Genomic DNA, 20,957 nt, shown 5'->3' with positions numbered 1-20,957 from the left:
CTGTTCCTCAATAGGAATCCGCAGGTGAAATCCGCACAAAAAACACTGGAAATCCGCAGAAAATCCGCAGGTAAAACGCAGTGCCTTTTACCCGCGGATTTTTCAAAAATGATGCTGAAAAATCTCACACGAATCCGCAACGTGGGCACATAGCCTTAGGGTTAGGGTTGGAATTAAGGTTGTGGTTAGGGTTGTGATTAGGGTTATGGCTACATTTGGGATTAGGGTTAGGGGTGTGGGGGGGTTAGTGTTGGAGGTAGAATTGAGGGGTTACCACTGTTTAGGCACATCAGGGGTCTCCAAACGCAACATGGCGCCACCATTGATTCCAGCCAATCTCGTATTCAAAAAGTCAAATGGTGCTCCCTCAATTCCGAGCCCCGACGTGTGCCCAAACAGTGGTTTACCCCCACATATGGGGTACCAGCATACTCAGGATAAACTGCGCAACAATTAGTGGGGTCCAATTTCTCCTGATACCCTTGTGAAAATAAAAAAATGCTTGCTAAAACATCATTTTTGAGGAAAGAAAAATGATTTTTTATTTTCACGGCTCTGCGTTGTAAACGTCTGTGAAGCACTTGGGGGTTCAAAGTGCTCACCACATATCTAGATAAGTTCCTTGGGGGGTCTAGTTTCTGAAATGGGGTCACTTGAGGGGGGTTTCTACTGTTTAGGCACACCAGGGGCTCTGCAAACGCAACGTGACGTCCCGCAGACCATTTCATCAAAGTCTGCATTTCAAAAGTCACTACTTCCCTTCTGAGCCCCGGCATGTGCCCAAACAGTAGTTTACCCCCACATATGGGGTATCACCGTACTCAGGAGAAACTGGACAACAAATATTGGGGTCAAATTTCTCCTGTTACCCTTGGAAAATTAAAAAATTCTGGGCTAAATAATTATTTTTGAGGAAAGAAAACGTATTTATTATTTTCACGGCTCTGCATTATAAACTTCTGGAAGCACTTGGGGGTTCAAAGTGCTCACCACACATCTAGATAAGTTCCTTTCGGGGTCTAGTTTCCAAAATGGGGTCACTTGTGGGGGGTTTCTACTGTTAAGCCACATCAGGGGCTCTGCAAACGCAACGTGACGCCCACAGAGCATTCCATCAAAGTCTGCATTTCAAAACGTCACTACTTCACTTCCGAGCCCCGGCATGTGCCCAAACAGTGGTTTACCCCCACATATGGGGTATCAGCGTACTCAGGAGAAACTGGACAACAACTTTTGGGGTCAAATTTCTCCTGTTACCCTTGGGAAAATAAAAAATTGCAGGCTAAAAGATCATTTTTGAGAAAATATATTTTTTTTATTATTTTCATGGCTCTGCGTTATAAACTTCTGTGAAGCACTTGGGGGTTCAAAGTCCTCACCACACATCTAGATTAGTTCCTTTGGGGGTCTAGTTTCCAAAATGGGGTCATTTCTGGGGGATCTCCAATGTTTAGGCACACAGGGGCTCTCCAAACGTGACATGGTGTCCGCTAATGATTGGAGCTAATTTTCCATTTAAAAAGCCAAATGGCGTGCCTTCCCTTCCGAGCCCTGCCGTGCGCCCAAACAGTGGTTTACCCCCACATATGGGGTATCAGCGTACTCAGGACAAACTGGACAACAACATTTGGGGTCCAATTTCTCCTATTACCCTTGGCAAAATAGGAAATTCCAGGCTAAAAATCATTTTTGAGGAAAGAAAAATTATTTTTTATTTTCATGGCTCTGCGTTAAACTTCTGTGAAGCACCTGGGGGTTTAAAGTGCTCAATATGCATCTAGATAAGTTCCTTGGGGGGTCTAGTTTCCAAAATGGGCTCACTTGTGGGGAAGCTCCAATGTTTAGGCACACAGGGGCTCTCCAAACGCGACATGGTGTCCGCTAACAATTGGAGCTAATTTTCCATTCAAAAAGTCAAATGGCGCGCCTTCCCTTCCAAGCCCTGCCGAGTGCCCAAACAGTGGTTTACCCCCACATATGAGGTATCGTCGTACTCGGGAGAAATTGCCCAACAAATTTTATGATCCATTTTATCCTATTGCCCATGTGAAAATGAAAAAATTGAGGCGAAAAGAATTTTTTTGTGAAAAAAAAGTACTTTTTAATTTTTACAGATCAATTTGTGAAGCACCTGAGGGTTTAAAGTGCTCACTAGGCATCTAGATAAGATCCTTGGGGGGTCTAATTTCCAAAATGGGGTCACTTGTGGGGGAGCTCCAATTTTTAGGCACACGGGGGCTCTCCAAACGTGATATGGTGTCCGCTAAAGAGTGGAGCCAATTTTTCATTCAAAAAGTCAAATGGCGCTCCTTCCCTTCCAAGCCCTGCCGTGCGCCCAAACAGTGGTTTACCCCCACATATGAGGTATCAGCGTACTCGGGGCAAATTGGACAACAACTTTCGTGGTTCAGTTTCTCCTTTTACCATTGGGAAAATAAAAAAATTGTTGCTAAAAGATAATTTTTGTGACTAAAAAGTTAAATGTTCATTTTTTCCTTCCATGTTGCTTCTGCTGCTGTGAAGCACCTGAAGGGTTAATAAACTTCTTGAATGTGGTTTTGAGTACCTTGAGGGGTGCAGTTTTTAGAATGGTGTCACTTTTGGGTATTTTCAGCCATATAGACCCCTCAAACTGACTTCAAATGTGAGGTGGTCCCTAAAAAAAAAATGGTTTTGTAAATTTCGTTGTAAAAATGAGAAATCGCTGGTCAAATTTTAACCCTTATAACTTCCTAGCAAAAAAAAATGTTGCTTCCAAAATTGTGCTGATGTAAAGTATTCATGTGGGAAATGTTATTTATTAACTATTTTGTGTCACATAACTCTCTGGTTTAACAGAATAAAAATTCAAAATGTGAAAATTGCGAAATTTTCAAAATATTCGGCAAATTTCCATATTTATCACAAATAAACGCAGAATTTATTGACTCAAATTTACCACTAACATGAAGCCCAATATGTCACGAAAAAACATTCTCAGAACCGCTAGGATCCGTTGAAGCGTTCCTGAGTTATTACCTCATAAAGGGACACTGGTCAGAATTGCAAAAAACGGCAAGGTCTTTAAGGTCAAAATAGGCTGGGTCATGAAGGGGTTAAGAGTTAGTGTAGGTCTGCAACTGTCCAGTCCACAACTCCTGAGAAACCAACAGTCATTTTTAGGGCTAATTCGGGGGTCCCGAGATTTCAGCGCTAGGTAGGCAGGGGAGTCTATGTGCACATATCCATATCAGTGCAAGGCATGCGGGCACTGTATGTGAGTACATAGCTCCCACTGCATACCTCCAAAAGCTCCATTACTGTCTGCTTCTGCTGCTTATTTACTATATACCAAGCTGCAGTTTCCTGTGGCTTTTTTTTTCTTTCAAAAATTCACCAAACGCCCCCCCCCCCCCCCGCTCCCCCCTCCTAAAAAAAAAAATAAAAATAAAAAATGTATACAGTCTTATGTCAGACTGTGTCCTGGTGTATCTGTGTTTTAAAAATCATAGTTTCGCAGGCATGCATAGCATAGTTCTGCGTGCTAGCCTTGTTCTCTTTTTTTTTTTTTAATTAATCATGAAGCAAAAATAAATGTATACAGTCCGTTATGTCAAGCTGAGGCCTGGTGTTTGTGTTTGAAAAACTGTAGCTTTGCAGGCATACTGATCAAATATATGGTAATTTAGTCCCTCCAAATAAATACATTTGTGTTGAGCTTTTGAAATAGTGCAGTAGTCCATTTAAAATGGGCAAGGCAGGGGATGGGGAAGTGTATGTGATAGTGCATGCAGAGGACGAGGCCGTGGCCAAGCTGAAAATGGGCCACAACAAAGACCCACATCTCCGCGCTCGATCTTCTTGCCCTAGTTTCTAGGGGACCGCAGCACACCACTATTGAAGCCAGAGTAGTGTGAAATGGTTGTTTGTTGGATAGCGGATAATGATTCCAGTCACTTAACCACCACCACGTCTTCAACACAGTCAAGTCTGAGTAGCCTTGAGTGTGGACCTGATATTCCTCACCCTGATCCTTCTTCCTCCCACCTGCCAAGTGCTCTGAGACAACTGATCCCACACTTGGACACTCTGAACAGCTGTTCAGTTTTCCCTTTCAAGATTCCGGACTCTCGGCTGGTCAACCTGAAGTGGAGCCAGATGAGATTGCATGTAGTGATGCCCAAAGCTTTGAACAGCCATGGTCACATGAAGGCGATGGTGAGAAAGTATCACAAGAGGTGGACGATGATGAGACAATTGCCAGAAAGTCAGGAGGAGGAGGAGGAGGAGCAGGGTGCAGATGTGGAAGAGGAGGTGGTGAATGACAGTGACTGACCAACTTAGCAGGACATGCAGAGCGAGGACAGCAGCACACATGGGGAAGGAGGTATATCACCCCCATCAGGCAGGAAGAGGCAGTGTGGTGGCCACAAACAGAAGGCGTGCATCCGTTCCCCGTACCACCAACATGAGGGAGTTGCCGTTCCAACTGTTAGATCTTCCCGAGTCTGGTTATTTTTTAAAGACTCTGCCGATAACCCCAACCATGCCATTTGCAGCACCTGCCATGCCCGCATCAGCAGGGGTAGCAAAACTACCTGCCTGACCACCACCAGCATGATCAGGCACATGGCAGCAAAGCACCTGACTTTGTGGGTCGAACCCCAGGCTCCAGGAATACTGTCTGCAGGTGACGCCACTGCTTCTTCCACTGTTTTGTGTAGAAGCATGTGAAGATGCCTCTAGTTCTCTGCAGAGGGAAGCGGCGAAATGGGGGGCTCCATCTTGCTCCAACGACAGGCTGAGGGGCCCCCGCCCAGTGAGGAATCAGCCTCGAAGCCTCTTGACAGCAGGAAGGGAAGAGATCCAGTCCCATTCAACCCCACTGAGCTCCTCAGGTAAGTTGTTTGCGCTCCTACACTCCTCTTGAAGTGCTTGGTAGTGCTAGGGACAGGAAAACCACTGAGGGCGAGGTGAAGAGGGGGCTTTTAACCTCCTTGTGTTTCCATCCTAGAGGATGAGTAGGACTACCTCTTGTCATGCTGTCACGAGTGACATTCTGGGGTAAGAACAGTCTCTGAATCATTGAGATCTGTTGTTGAAGCATTCCAGAGTTGCTACCTCAAAGTGTCACTGGCCAGAATTGTTAAATATGGCATGGTCATGAAAGTGAAAACAGGCTTAGGGCTGGGGGGGGGGGTTAAATCAGATACTTGAATAAGATTAGGAAACTTCACAGCTAAAAACCTATGCATTTGTATTGTATTTCCACTATGGAAACATTCTAAAAATACATGTAGTCAACATATGACTCAATGACATATTAAAAGGAGTTGTCTGGACTAAAATGAAAAGCAAGGATTTACCATTGCCCTGTGTCTGGGACAGATAAGTATGCTATATGCATACTTCTGTCAGAACCCATCTAGTGGGACTTACCTTGCTCAGTACTAGACTGGTTCTGCCCAAGGGTATGCATATCACATACTTGACCCCCGTTCCTGGAGTAGAGAACAGCAAATCCTAGCAGCGCAGTTTCATTTTAGACCAGGCAACCCCTTTAAAAGCTAAGTAACATGAAGTTTCTGTAAGGCCGGGGTCACACTTGGAGTGCAATGCAAGAAACGCACACGAGTCTCTCGCATCAATACCCGGCACTGCCGCCGGCACTCAGGAAAGGAGCACTCAGCTGCAGAGAAATACATGCAGCCGCACATTTCGGGCCCGAGTGCCGGCAGCAGTGCCAGGTATTGTTGTGAGAGACTTATACAAGTTTCTCACATGGCACTCAGCAGATTTAACTCCTTAACCCCTTCATGATCGGGGGATTTTTCATTTTTCCGTGTTCGTTTTTCGCTCCCCTCCTTCCCAGAGCCATAACTTTTTTATTTTTCCGTCAATTTGGCCATGTGAGGGCTTATTTTTTGCGGGACGAGTTGTACTTTTGAACGACATCATTGGTTTTAGCATGTCATGTACTAGAAAACGGGAAAAAAATTCCAAGTGCGGTGAAATTGCAAAAAAAGTGCAATCCCACATTGGTTTTTTGTTTGGCTTTTTTGCTAGGTTCACTAAATGCTAAAAATGACCTGCCATTATGATTCTCCAGGTCATTACGAGTTCATAGACACCAAACATGACTAGGTTATTTTTTATCTAAGTGGTGAAAAAAAATTCCAAACTTTGCTAAAAAAAAAAAAAAAAAAATTGCGCCATTTTCCGATACTCGTAGCGTCTCCATTTTTCATCATCTGGGGTCGGTTGAGGGCTTATTTTTTGCGTGCCGAGATGACGTTTTTAATGATAGCATTTCGGTGCAGATACGTTCTTTTGATCGCCCGTTATTGCATTTTAATGCAATGTCGCGGCGACCAAAAAAACGTAATTCTGGCGTTTTTAGTTTTTTTCCTGCTACGCTGTTTAGCGATCAGGTTAATACTTTTTTTTATTTGATAGATCGGGCGATTCTGAGCGCGGCAATACCAAATATGCGTAGATTTGATATTTTTTTTATTGATTTATTTTGATTGGGGCGAAAGGGGGGTGATTTAAACTTATTTTTTTTTATTTTTTTCACATTTTTTTAAACTTTTTTTTTTAACTTTTGCCATGCTTCAATAGCCTCCATGGGAGGCTAGAAGCAGGCACAGCACGATCGGCTCTGCTACATAGCAGCGATCTGCTGATCGCTGCTATGTAGCAGAATTGCACGTGTGCTGTGAGCGCCGACCACAGGGTGGCGCTCACAGCGACGGGCAATCAGTAACCATAGAGGTCTCAAGGACCTCTATGGTTACCATTCACAAGCATCGCCGACCCCCGATCATGTGACGGGGGTCGGCGATGACGTCATTTCCGGCCGCCCGGCCGGAAGTGGTAGTTAAATGCCGCTGTCTGCTTTTGACAGCGGCATTTAACTAGTTAATAGGTGCGGGCAGATCGCGATTCTGCCCGCGCCTATTACGGGCACATGTCAGCTGTTCAAAACAGCTGACATGTCCCGGCTTTGGTGCGGGCTCACCGCGGAGCCCTGCATCAAAGTAGGGGAGCCGGCATCGGACGGTATAGTACGTCCGATGCCGGTAAGGGGCTAAAGATCAAGCAGATTTTATTTTTGCACTTTCTTTGCATGTTTTCCCTCCCCTTATTCAAAGAGCCATAACATGGCTATGTTGACTGAATAAAAAAGTTAAGACTTGTTTTTTTACTGGACAAGTTGTACTTTTGAATTACACCATCTGTTCTATTATGTGATGTATTGGAAAGCGGGAAAGAAAAATAGAAAAGTGTGGTGAAATAGCACTCTTTTTACAGCATTCATTTTACGATAATAGATACTTGGCGATGTGAATTCTCTAGGTCAGTTCAATTACTGAGATCCTAAATACTGTATACGCCTAGTTTTTCAGCATTTTTTTTGTGCTGAAAATGCCCCCCTCCGCTTATACACGAGTCATGGTCCAGAAAGCCAATGGGGGAGGGGGAGCGGCGGTGCAGAGGCAGGAGCCAGCGGCTGTGGCTGCAACTGTGCAGCTGCTAAAGAGAAATTAATATTAATTTCTCTTATAGCACACAGTGACCGCTTCAGCTGCAGCCTTCCAGAAGACGACACTCGCCCTCCTCCACGACATCTCGATAGTCCCGGCGCCTGCAGCTCTTCCTGTGCTGAGCGATCACGTGGCACCACTCATTAAGGTAATGAATATGCACGAGTCTCCACTCCCATAGGCGTGGAGCACATATTCATCGCTCAGCACAGCAAGAGCTGCCGGTACCGGGACCAACAAGATGTACAGCACGTAGGGAGGAGAGTATGATGGGGGTTTTTTTGGAATAGAAAGCATGCATACCAGGATGAGGGGAGCCACACATACAACTACGGGATGGGGGAGCCATGCATACAACGATGGTACACAGAGGGGAAGCCATGCATGACAGGACAGGGTGAGCCACGCATACCAGGACAGGACGGGGGAAGCCACGCATACCAGGACAGCGATGGGGGTGAGCCACGCATAGCGCAACAGGGATAAGGGGACAATGAATACCCAGCTTGTACTCGAGTCAATAAGCTTACCCAGTTTTCTATGGCAAAATTAGGTGCCTCGGCTTAGACTCGTATATATACGGTATATAGTTTTTAAATTTGACAAAAAATAAAATTCTTGTGACACCATTTTCCAATAATATTGTCATCAATTGGGATATGGAGCAAAATAAGGGCATGTAGTTTGGGGCCCAAAGCCGATGATTATTGATAATATTTTGGGGGTAAAGATGATATTTTTATCGCCTCTTACTTTTTTTTGTGTTTAGGTGTCCAAAAAGGAAATTCTGAGGTTTTGATTTTTCTTCTCATTACACCACTTACAGAGCAGATTAATTTTATATTTAGATAGGACGGACATTTACGAATGGAATGCAGTGATATCAAGTGTATTTTTAAAACGTATCACTTAAAATGTTAAATGGGAGAAAATGGGGGGCAATTTGAACATTTTATTTTTTTCATACTTACATTTTTGTAACTGTTCTTTCTTTGATAGTCCCATCAGGGGATTTTAACTTAAATTCATCTTATCACTTTTACTATACTCAGCAATACCATAATATTACCATGTATAGTAAAAATAATTGTCTCTGTGAACAGCCGCTTTCTCAGGAGTAGCATCATCACAGGCACAGGGGTCTTCAGTATACCCCAATATGCCATTGCAACCCATCAGCGCTCTTTGATCACATCACAGTCATGCAGAACTGCACACTGCCCTACTGATCTGCTGTAAATTCTGCCATCACAGACTGATGGCAACATTTGACAGGTTCACAGCCATGGGCGAAGCTCTGATCCACCTGCAGATGTTACAGGCAGATGATGGCCGATTATTACAGCTATCATCTGCCAGCAAGATTCCAGCTCAACTTGCATGATTGCATCAAAGGCAAGGCGGCAAAGTATGATGTATTCCCTACATCATATGTCATTAAGGGCTTAAAATTAGAATAGTGCTATATAGCAACAAGCCACATCCCAATATCTAATATTTTCCTAGTGTGTCTCATGGTTAGCTGTGCAAATTTGGTTGGCACTGGTAACAAGCTTCATGAGACTTATTAGCATCACTTCCATCAAAGTCATATGTGACTTTGCTGTAAAATGCTAGATGGCAGACAACTCACATTACTAAAATAGCAATGCAACAGAAACCCACTGGCAAGTTACATTAGTTTTTGGTCGTGTCTTGTCTAAGGATTGCAGTTGTCAAAAAAAAAAAAAAAAAAAAAGTATAGCCCGTGCCTTATGGCTCAAACAGATGTCAGTCCAAATCTGACCCAGTATGGATCAGTAATGCAAAGACTGTCTGCGGCTCTCCCAAACTGAGCATAACAGCCTCAGAAATATATGAAGCAGTCACGCTTGGGTGAGGAGAGCTGCGGCCAGGCCGTGCTTTGTGGTCCAAGATCGGACTGAGATCCAAGGACATGCGAAAGAGCCATAACTCAGTCCAAGTATTCACTAGACAAAATCTGGCACATCAAAAAATAAATCAAGCTTAATTCCATTGAATATTGAAAATTAGTACATTATATCTATATAAATTAGTTAATATTTTATATCATGAACAAAATGTGAGAAAGTCAGTATATTTTTATTAACATATAAAAGTTGCTTTTGTCAATATACAAAGAAAGTGGTGCATCACATGTACAATGTCAGAGGCGGCAAAAAGAAGGAATGTAGTAGTATTAGAAACTGTATGTTTCTTATAAAGCAACCAGCATCTCGGAAAAGATTTTCGAACCTTCGAATAACTGCAGCAATTAACGCATCACATTAAAATGGGATATACAATAAGGTTATACATGATATTACGTCCAGTAAAGTGCCATTATGCTCAATGTGTGGATTAATAAGCTAGTAAAAGGGTGTCCTGCTGCCTGGATTGCCAGCAATTTGTGGGGAAAACCAAGTGTCCATTGTTAATTCCTTTGTTGCGCCACCACCAGGAAAATTTACAGTGCCTACTTAAATATAGACTGTCAAAGTAAAGCATAATGTGTCCTCCCCACTTTATACCCTTTTTATATCAAGAGAACTCCCCCGCCCCCCCCCCCCCTTCATTCCTTCAAACTTACAAGACAGTTAATATAAGAAAACTTTCGAAGCGTTGTATGGCTATGTGCACATTGAATTTCTGCTCTGAAAACTCCGCAAAAAACACTCACGTTTTTGAGGAGTACATGGAGCGTTCATACTCAGTTTTTGCTCCAAAAACTCCTCTAAGAACTCAGTGTGCACATACCTTATAAAAGCACATTGATTTCAGAAGGTTCTTTTGTCCAGGTAATACTTCATTGTTCAAAATCTGAATATAGCCACAGCTACAAAAACTGCCAAGACACACAGAGCTCCAAGTATTTTGGTGATTGATAAATGTGGATCATCTTTTTTTACAACGCGAGACTTTGTTGCCTTTACAATTCGATCCAATGTAGTCAAGATTATTTTCCTAGCAGGGCTCCACTTCCCTGGGCCATTCAATCTGAAGTGCGCTGGTGTACATGGGCCAAAGAGGAGCGCAAGGGCAAGCAGAGGATCGTATAGAAATAATGGAAAAATATTTGGCTTCACACCAACAGCAGATGCCAGTTCATCCAGGTATTCCACAAAATCCACTTGCAAACGGTTCTCCCTACTTGTTCCAAATCTGTTATGGGGAAGGAAAAAAAAAAAAAGGCAGAAGAATTATAATGTTTCATAGTATACACAAACACTTCACATACTCATGGAAGAATGGTACATTTCGTATTTGTTATTCTAACTTTCAATATCTACTTTACCATGTTAATGCTAAACACAGCACTTACAACACCATGACATACCCGTACAGTGCCAGGGTGGAGCGAGCACAGGCCGATCCACAGCATAAGCAAGCTATCTACAATTCTAGCCAATTAGACTCTTAGGTGATGTGGACACTAGTAATCACACCTTCAGAAAAGTGTGACAGCAGGAGAGGGCTCCCTCTTTCATCTCATACTCCCTTAAGGTACTGTCACACTAGACGATATCGCGATATCCGTGACGTTGCAGCGTCCTCGCTAGCGATATCGTCCAGTGTGACAGGCAGCAGCGATCAGGCCCCTGCTGGGAGATCGCTGGTAGGGGAAGAAAGTCCAGAACTTTGTTTCGTCGCTGGACTCCCCGTAGACATCGCTGAATCGGCGTGTGTGACACCGATTCAGCGATGTCTTTGCTGGTAACCAGGGTAAACATCGGGTTACTAAGCGCGGCCCTGCGCTTAGTTACCCGATGTTTACCCTGGTTACCGGGGACCTCGGGATCGTTGGTCGCTGGAGAGCTGTCTGTGTGACAGCTCTCCAGCGACCAAACAGCGACGCTGCAGCGATCCGGATCGTTGTCGGTATCGCTGCAGCGTCGCTATGTGTGACGGTACCTTTACACACTGGAGGCTGAATTTACTTGGCTGCCTTTCAGTATAAAATCCTTATTTCACACATTTGTATTTTGAGCTGTGACTACAAAAACACAATTCAATTAGTCTTTCTCTATAGGTTCCACTTCTTATTTTGGTTTATAAATACTGATGTACTGCAATACTAGTCAAAATTCCTTTACCAAGTGATCAAAGAATTGCATGTTTCTGTATCGCCCCCCCCTTTGGGGCAGCGGGGTACTCGGTACCGGGCCCTTCTGTTCTCAGTAGGGATGTCACGGTGGCCTGACCCGGTCCGTGGCCCTTTGAGGGGCGTCCAATAAAAGGACGAAAGTTTATAGGATTATGTTCGTGACGCCACCTGTGGTATTCAGTCAGGGTGAGCGACACTGCTTAGGGGTCCGCTGGGGTGATGTTATGGCAGCTAGATGGTATACCTTCCCACAGGTGAAGTGTTTCCCCAGGGCTTCCCAGAGTGTAGATGGTGGATGATGTAAGGCGCAGTGAATAACAAGGACACAAGGTTGCAGTCTCTCTACCTTTACTGAAGGCTTCAGCATCCACAGTCCAGGGTAGGGACCACAGGGTAGGCAGAGTCCGGCCGGTCTGAAGGCAAATTCAGAGTCCCCTTATCCAGGTGGAATTCAATAGCCTTCCTCTAGCGCCTGAGTCTTGTAGTACCTCCCTGCTGAGCTCCTCGGTGAGGTCCTCACAACTATCGTAAGTGTTAAGTCTCTTTCTCTCTGTCCCCCTGACGGATAGGACAAACCCGTATGACTGATGGCCTGAGGCTTTTTATAGGGACCCTACAGACGCCCCAGCCCCCACAAGTTGCCACCGTGCCTCCTGGGTATATGGTCGGGCAGCCAACGTGGAATCAACTATCCTGCCAGTCTCTGATGTAAAGCATAGAGATCCTTACTCTCTCAGTGTTCTGGCTACCGGTACTGCGCTTCAGAAGGAGGCAGTCTGCTTCTAGCTGGTCTCCCCCTGATGTTCCTCTCCTTTTGCTATGACTTCGTTTCTCACTCACTGCAACATAATTCCTTTCAATGTCTCTTTCTTTGGACGCTGCCGCACGTGGGGCTGGCGCAGCTCCGTGAACCCTCGTTCTCCCACAGACTTTCCGTCTGCTCTCCTCGGCTCCTTCTAACGTTCTCTCCAGATTACCCGTTTTACCTAATTATGAGGGGTGCCCTAATAGATAGAAGCATGGCTTCCCCTGGCGGCCTGGAGTGTGAAGTGTGTATTGTGGTTGTGATACCTGGACAGAAGATCTCCTTCATTGCCCTCAGACGTAACATCACTCCCCCTGGTGGAAGAATAACATTACTGCAACGATCAGGACTCTGGGGAGCTGCATTTACTGTAGGTCAGGTAATTTTATGACATTCTTTAGATCACCTGAGCATTGCAACCTACCAGCAAAAGCTAATGGGCTGCAGCTAGAGATGACAGAGCATTAAAATGCTCGATACTCAAACCAATTCTCCTAATGCTCGGGAGCTCGTTTTGAGTAACGTGTATAATGGGAGTCAATGGGAAATCAAACCATTTTTCCTGCAGACCCTACAAAGAAGTCTGGGGACAGTGAAGATGTTGAAATGGATGGGAAAGTGCTGAATGGAAGGAGAACAGGATGGGTGAAAACCCCTGGAAGCATCTCTGACTACCAGATCGCTGCTTAGAACAATGAGGTCATACTTTTACTCCACTTTAAAGGACTGATAAATCATTCAAAAATCAAGAAATTGGAGTTTACATGAAAAAAAAATGTTAAGAAACATTATTTCCTGTATAAATGTCTCTCCCTAAGGTGGCTAGCATATATGTATTGTATAAAGGCAGCATTTAAAAAGGATTTTAAACAATTGAAGTGAAATAAAAAAATTTTTTTTTTTTTTTAAATTGGAAATTTCAGTGTAAATTTATGAAGTACGCAAGAACTGCCAAAAATATGATGCAAGAGGGACCTACATACACCCATACCCTTTACTGCATGGCTTTTAACAGACAAACTTGTGGCTTCCAGCCACATGGAAAGCCCAGAACGAAAATCCATGACTGCCATGCACACCTATGGACTTCATCCGTCTCCATGCACAACCTCCAGCTCACCTCCGGGCACAGGACTGTACACATCTGAGACCAGTTACCATGGACGAATTGCATCGCTGTGTATGCTGCGAGTGCCAGACTATTCTGCTGCCATAGCTGCTGGCTCTGCTGGCCTGTGCCTCCATGAACTCAGCCAGTGCTCTGCAGGCCTCTGCTCTGCACATCAGCACACACCAGACTGAGGCTGCCATCACACTAGCAGTATTTGGTCAGTATTTTACATCAGTATTTGTAAGCCAAAACCAGGAGTGGAACAATCAGAGGAAAAGTATAATAGAAACATATGCACCACTCCTGCATTTATCACCCACTCCTGGTTTTGGCTTGCAAATACTGATGTAAAATACTGACCAAATACTGATAGTGTGACGGCAGCCTGACACTGACGTTGCATCTGACACACCCATACCCTTTACTTCAGGGTTTTTAAGAGACAAACTTATGGCTTCCAACCACATGGGAAACCCGGACAGGAAATCCGTGACTGCCATGCACACCTATGGACTTCATCCATCTCCATGCACAACCTGGGGTGACCACACAGCAACCCCCTACCTATGACACAAATCACTGCCTCACATTACTTAGTTTTACACAAAGCCTGTTAAACTGTATGCATAAATCACGGAATTACTTATAATAAAAAACGTACAAAAATTTGGAAGGCTTTTGAGAGTTTAATATATCCAGCAACATTTAACTCCATTACAGTGTAATAATAATAATCATCTTTATTTATGGATGTATGGATAAATCCATAAATAATTGTTCATTTTTTTATTTTTTTATATACCGTATATACTCGAGTATAAGCTGACCCGAGTATAAGTCGACCCCCCCTAATTTTGCCACAAAAAACTGGGAAAGCTTATTGACTCGAGTATAAGCCTAGGGTAGTAAATGCAGCAGCTACCACTGAATTTCAAAAATAAAAATAGATGCTCCATACCATTCATTATTGCCCCATAAGATGCTCCATATAAAGCTGTGCCACATATAATTCTCCATATCGTTCATTGTTGCCCCATAGATGCTCCATATAAAGCTGTGCCACATATAATGCTCTGCACCGTTCATTATGGCCCCATAGATGCTCCATAGAAAGCTGTGTCCCACATATAATGCTCTGCACCGTTCATTATGGCCCCATAGATGCTCCATATAAAGCTGTGCCCCATATATATTGCTCTGCACCATTGATTATGGCCCCATAGATGCTCCTTATAAAGCTGTGCCATATATAATGCTCTGCACCGTTCATTATGGCCCCATAGATGCTCCATAGAAAGCTGTGCCATATATAATGCTCTGCACCGTTGATTATGGCCCCATAGATGCTCCATATAAAGCTGTGCCCCATATATAATGCTCTGCATCATTCATTATGGCCCCATAGATGCTCCATATAAAGCTGTGCCCCATATATAATGCTTTGCACTGTTCATTATTGCCCCATAGATGCTCCATATAGAATGCTCTGCACCGTTCATTATTGCCCCATGGATGCTCCATAGAAAGCTGTGCCATATATAATGCTGCTGCAATAAAATAAAAAAAATCACATACTCGCCTCTCTTCGCTCAGGACGCCGGCGCTTTCAATATTTACCTGCTCCTCGTGCGGCTCCGTCTCCAGCACTGACGCTCAGCAGAGGGCGCGCACTGACTAAGTCATCGCGCCCTCTGAACTGAGCGTCACAGCCAGAGGACGCTGCAGACGGAGCCGCACCGGAGCGAGGAGCAGGTAAATATCACGCAGCACTGCACTCCCCGTATACTTACCTGCTCCTGGTGCGGTCCCTGCAGTCCCTGGCTTCCCCGGCGCTGCATCTTCTTCCTGTATTGAGCGGTCAGTTACCGCTCATTTACAGCAATGAATATGCGGCTCCACCCCTATGGGAGGTGGAGCCGCATATTCATTTCTGGAATGAGCGGTGCCACGTGACCACTCAGCACAGGAAGAATCTGCAGCCCCGGGGAAGCCAGGGACTGCAGGGACCGCGCCGGGAGTAGGTAAGTATAATTACACAGCCCCCGCTCCCCCTCCCCTGCCGACCTCCCGGTATATGACTCGAGTATAAGCCGAGAGGGGGACTTTCAGCCCAAAAAATGGGCTGAAAATCTCAGCTTATACTAGAGTATATACGGTAACACCAAAACGTAACAAAGCAAGTAATGCTGTATGGATCAGTAATTGAATCCATACAAATGTCTTCTCTACTTTTAGTGTCATATCTGTCTGCATTGTTATATGTACACACCATCAAAATCTACCCAAGACTATGTAAAACTATGTGCCTCTTCCTGCCTGTTTCAGTGCTGCATATCCCTCCCCTTCAGCATAGCAGCTTTCCAGGTTGGGTCAGTTACTTCGCCATCCACCACCTCGTCTTCCACCACTGCACCCTGGTCCTCCTGACCTGGTGACTTAACAAGCTGACTTATTCGCAACTGTGTGTCATCATCTTCTTCCTTAGACAAAATTTGCTTCCCACACCCATCAATTTCTTGTTGTCATGGCTGCTCCAAGTTTTGTGCATCACTAAACTTCGTGTCCTCCTGACCCTCTTGGAACATGCAGGGTGAGGGGCCACAATCAAGAAATTGTGTTGTAAAGACCTCCTTGGAGTGTCCTAGTGTGGGATCACTAGTGTTCCGAGACGCAACATGGTGGGAGGAAGAATGATCAGGGTGAGGATGAAGTGATCCAGACTGTTGGTCTGGTGAGACTGGACCATGTGGAAGACTTTGTGGTGCTGCCAATCATGCTGGAAGGATTATCTGCTATACAAATAACCACCAGTTCGCACTGCTTTGGCTTTAGAAGTGGTGTACCGTCCCTCCCTGCAAAGTGGGACAGGAACCTGTATGTCATGGATGGGTGTCTTTCTTGTGCTCCATCAACAGCCGTAGTTGCACCTGCCCCACATCCTAAGTGTCTGTGTGCACCATTATCAGCCACTCCAGACCCTTTACTGCATGCCTTAGCAATCAGAAAATGCATGTGTCTCTTTAAACCAATTTTTTTTTTTTTACAATATAAAACAAAAACAATTGTCACCGGCTACGCTCTTGTTTTTTTGTGGGGTTTATAACATCACCATTATGTACTACAGACTATGGAATACTCTATGGGTGAGTAATGTAATCCAGAAAAAAAAAGGTCATTTTTTTTTAATGTTATACAACACAGAAATATACCACAAAGCATTTGATACTATACTAAATAGATTACACAATATTCAATTTTTTCATTTAAAAAAAACAAATAAAGCCACAGCTAAATATTTTGCAAGGGATTGCACAGCCCTAATCCCTATCTGCAGACTGTATTCTGTCACTCTCCCTGCTCCTACAATTATCTCTCTCCCTCCCTACATTAAATGCAGATTTTTTGTGATACAAACAGCAAAGCACTGGACAAGCCTTTATAAGGGCTCTTAGTATGATGGTTCAGCTTCACTACCAGTATCAACACTACAGGCCTCGGATTTGTTATACTGTGCATACACACAATCCTGGATAAGCACTCTCCCTCCAATATGAACAGTCACAGAGCTGTGCAATGATATCAGTTTGCCAAGCCAGGCAGTGCCTGTTCATTTATAACTCCTGATGAGGTCACATGGCTAGCCAATCACAGCATTACAGTGATGTGCAGGCAATCCCCACATGCTTATTGGCTGTGCAACAGGTGCCAAACATGCGGGGCAGAGATTCGAGTTTTGCATCGAGCACCACCCAATGCTCGCCGAGTTATGAGCATATCCGAGCACTCAGATACTCAAGTGATATCTGAGTATCACCTAGCATGGTCAATCAAAGCTGCAGCCTTCTAACTTACAACAGGCAGAACACTTTCACCTGACAGAAGCGTGAAGGTCACAAAATCACCGGGTACACATTGCTCGAACAGCCCCGATTTGGAAGGAAATTAATGTTTCTTTTTCTATTTTTTATTGTATTAGGCACATTAGTGAAACCATTGATTTCCTGAAACCTGAATACCCTCTTAAGAATGTACCACCAAGATTAGGAGCCACATACCTTTTTATGAAGATTTTGTTTTTCTTCGCAATGTCATCCATCACAATCTTTAAGGGAGGGTATGGGCACAGTCCTAAGGTGAAGAGATACAACATGTAAGCATCACAATGGCTTAGTGTAAGGCTGGAGGTGTTTGCATCACAGGGTCCTGGGTTCAAGTTTGACTAAGGAAAAAGTATGCATGAAATTTTGTATGTACTCCCAGAGTTTTCCTGAGTTTCTAAATATAGGGAATCTACAGGGCGGGCCATTATATGGATACACCTGGGTGGGCCATTTATAAAGTTGCATTGAAAAATGGCCGACTTCAAAATGGCTGACTTCAAAATGGCTGCCATGTTCACCACCCAACTTGAAAAGTTTTCCCCCTCCCATAGACTAATGTGCCACAAACAGGAAGTTGATATCACCAACCATTCCCATTTTATTTAGGTGTTTCCATATAAAGGGCCCACCCTGTAGATTGTGAGTCCAATTAGGGACAGTGATAATAATCTTTATTTTTTTTTATATAGCGCTAACATATTCCGCAGCGCTTTACAGTTTTGCACACATTATCATCACTGTCCCCGATGGGGCTCACAATCTAGATTCCCTATCAGTATGTCTTTGGAATGTGGGAGGAAACCGGAGTGCCCGGAGGAAACCCACGCAAACACGGAGAGAACATACAAACTCTTTGCAGATGTTGTCCTGAGTGGGATTCGAACCCAGGACCCCAGCGCTGCAAGGCTGCAGTGCTATCCACTGAGCCACCGTGCTGCCCATGGCCAGTGATGACCATGTCTTTTAAGTGTAGAGCAGTGGTTCCCAAACGTCCTTACCTTGACACCCACATTCTGATCAAAGGGGGTCTCAAGCTACACCCAGGCCTCTCCAGCCCCCCCCCCCCCAAGCAGTCAGGCTGGTTTCATATTTGCGGATGGAGGTGCTGCGGAGGGCTGCGTACATCCTGTGAAGCTCCGCCCACTGCTGCACCTCCTCCGGTCAGCTCTGCCTACGTTGGCATGTAGCTATCTTTACCATTAGGCCATGTCGATGTATGTGGATGCCTCCGCATGCATCGTTTTGACGGTGCGGCAACCTGCGCCGAACACGAGTTGCAATTTGGTGTGGTCACCGCACCATCAAATCAACGCATGCAGAGGCATCCGCATACATTGGCATGGCCTGCGTACCTAATGGTAAAGATGGGGTACACATGCCGCATGCCGATGTAGGCGGAGCTGACCGGAGGAGGTGCGGAGCTTCATGGAGGAGGTACGCAGCCCTCTGCAGCACCTCCATCCGCAAATGTGAAACCAGCCTAACATTCAGCTTGCACCTTCACCACAGCAGTGACACCAACAGCCTACGTCACTTGGCACAATGACAGCCAAAGCTTCCCCACAGAAACACAGAGGTAGTATACTCGATTACAATGGTTCCCACCGTCCGGTATTTTCACATCAAGTCTCTATTACTTACTCCATCATCCCATCTCCAATTTTGCATTTAATTTAGTTCTCCACCCTCAAAGCAAGTATATGAGAGCATCCAAATCTTCACTTCTGTGCAGGACTGGTGCCAAAAATCACTATACGGACACCTGCTATTTGTGGTTCGCTAGACCGTGCTAATGAATTAAGCTGACAGCCAACCGGCAGCTCCACATCAATGACTCACAAGCAACATGTGGCTCCCGAGAAAAAGGTTGGGGATCCTTGGTGTGAAGGAATATATTTATTTATTATTAATATATTGGCAATATACAAAAACAATAGAAATAAACTTGAAAATCTCCGACTTCTTGAAACAGGCCCAAAGCTTTAGGGATCATGCCCTGGCATTTGAAGTTACACAGGCCCACTTGTCACATGGTGACTGTATAGTATCTTTGTACACTTGTAGGCAGGGCCTGTTTTAGGCAAAGTGGGGCCCTAGGCAAAGTTTAAAATGGGGCCCCAAATGCTAACATATTGCACATCACACTAAAGCATTTCGGTTGTATTTACATGCGCTGAGTTCAGGCCGCTAAATGAGTTTGATCGACAAAACTGAAGTTGTTCAACACTTGTTTCCCGGCCTCTTTCCACCAGTTGAGGAATAAGGGTACCGTCACATTAAGCGACGCTGCAGCGATATAGACAACGATGTCGATCGCTGCAGCGTCGCTGTTTGGTCGCTGGAGAGCTGTCACACAGACAGCTCTCCAGCGACCAACGATGCCGAGGTCCCCGGGTAACCAGGGTAAACATCGGGTTACTAAGCACAGGGCCGCGCTTAGTAACCCGATGTTTACCCTGGTTACCATTGTAAATGTAAAAAAAAAAAAAACACTACATACTTACATTCCCGGTGTCTGGTCATGTCCCTCGCCTTCAGCTTCCCGCACTGACTGAGCGCCGGCCGTAAAGCACAGCGGTGATGTCACGGCTATGCTCTGCTTTACGGCCGGCCGGCGCTCACCAGTCAGTGCGGGAAGCTGAAGGCGAGGGACATGACCAGACACCGGGAATGTAAGTATGTAGTGTTTTTTTTTACATTTACAATGGTAACCAGGGTAAACATCGGGTTACTAAGCACGGCCCTGCGCTTAGTAACCCGATGTTTACCCTGGTTACCAGTGAAGACATCGCTGAATTGGCGTCACACACGCCGATTCAGCGATGTCAGCGGGAGATTAGCGACGAAATAAAGTTCTGATCTTTCCCCAGCGACCAACGATCTCCCAGCAGGGGCCTGATCGTTGGTCACTGTCACACATAACAATTTAGTTAACGATATCGTTGCTGCGTCACAAAAAGCAACAATATTGTTATGTGTGACGGTACCTTAAAGGGAACCTGTCACCTGAATTTGGCGGGACTGGTTTTGGGTCATATGGGCGGAGTTTTCAGGTGTTTGAGTCACCCTTTCCTTACCTGCTGGCTGCATGCTGGCTGCAATGTTGGATTGAAGTTCATTCTCTGTCCTCCATAGTACACGCCTGCACAAGGCAAGATTGCTTTGCGCAGGCGTGTACTATGGAGGACAGAGAATGAACTTCAATCCAATATTGCAGCCAGCATGCAGCCAGCGGGTAAGGAAAGGGTGACTCAAACACCTGAAAACTCCACCCATATGACCCAAAACAAGTCCCGCCAAATTCAGGTGACAGAGTCCCTTTAATGATGGGACAGAACGATCACTAATAGATCACTAACAGATTACCATACAGTATCATGTTATCAGCAGCAAATCTACAGTTTACATCGGCGATGTGCTGTTGAGAACAATGATTTTTGTTCCAGCAATAACAATCTGAATATGCAGCATTTTACTTGTTTAGTAAACTACACCCCAAGCATTGTGGAACTTTAAAAAACATACATAT

General features: G+C 44.8%; 1 protein-coding gene across 1 annotated transcript in view; it reads right to left on the bottom strand.

Annotated features, from left to right (window-relative positions):
• Positions 1 to 9,610: 9,610 nt before the first annotated feature.
• LOC138648013 (dimethylaniline monooxygenase [N-oxide-forming] 2-like) overlaps positions 9,611 to 20,957 on the bottom strand; it is an 83,968-nt gene continuing 72,621 nt past the window's right edge. The window contains exons 8-9 of the mRNA XM_069737469.1: positions 17,603 to 17,675; positions 9,611 to 10,688 (exon numbers count right to left, since the gene is read on the bottom strand). Of these exons, the coding sequence (XP_069593570.1) occupies positions 10,340 to 10,688; positions 17,603 to 17,675 (422 nt within the window). The 3' untranslated portion in view covers positions 9,611 to 10,339. The remainder of the gene's footprint in view (positions 10,689 to 17,602; positions 17,676 to 20,957) is intronic.

This window comes from Ranitomeya imitator, chromosome 8, assembly GCF_032444005.1.
Source record: "Ranitomeya imitator isolate aRanImi1 chromosome 8, aRanImi1.pri, whole genome shotgun sequence".
NCBI lineage: Eukaryota > Metazoa > Chordata > Amphibia > Anura > Dendrobatidae > Ranitomeya > Ranitomeya imitator.
The sequence above is the reverse complement of the archived record's forward strand: the minus strand, read 5'-3'. Positions and strand labels throughout refer to the sequence as shown.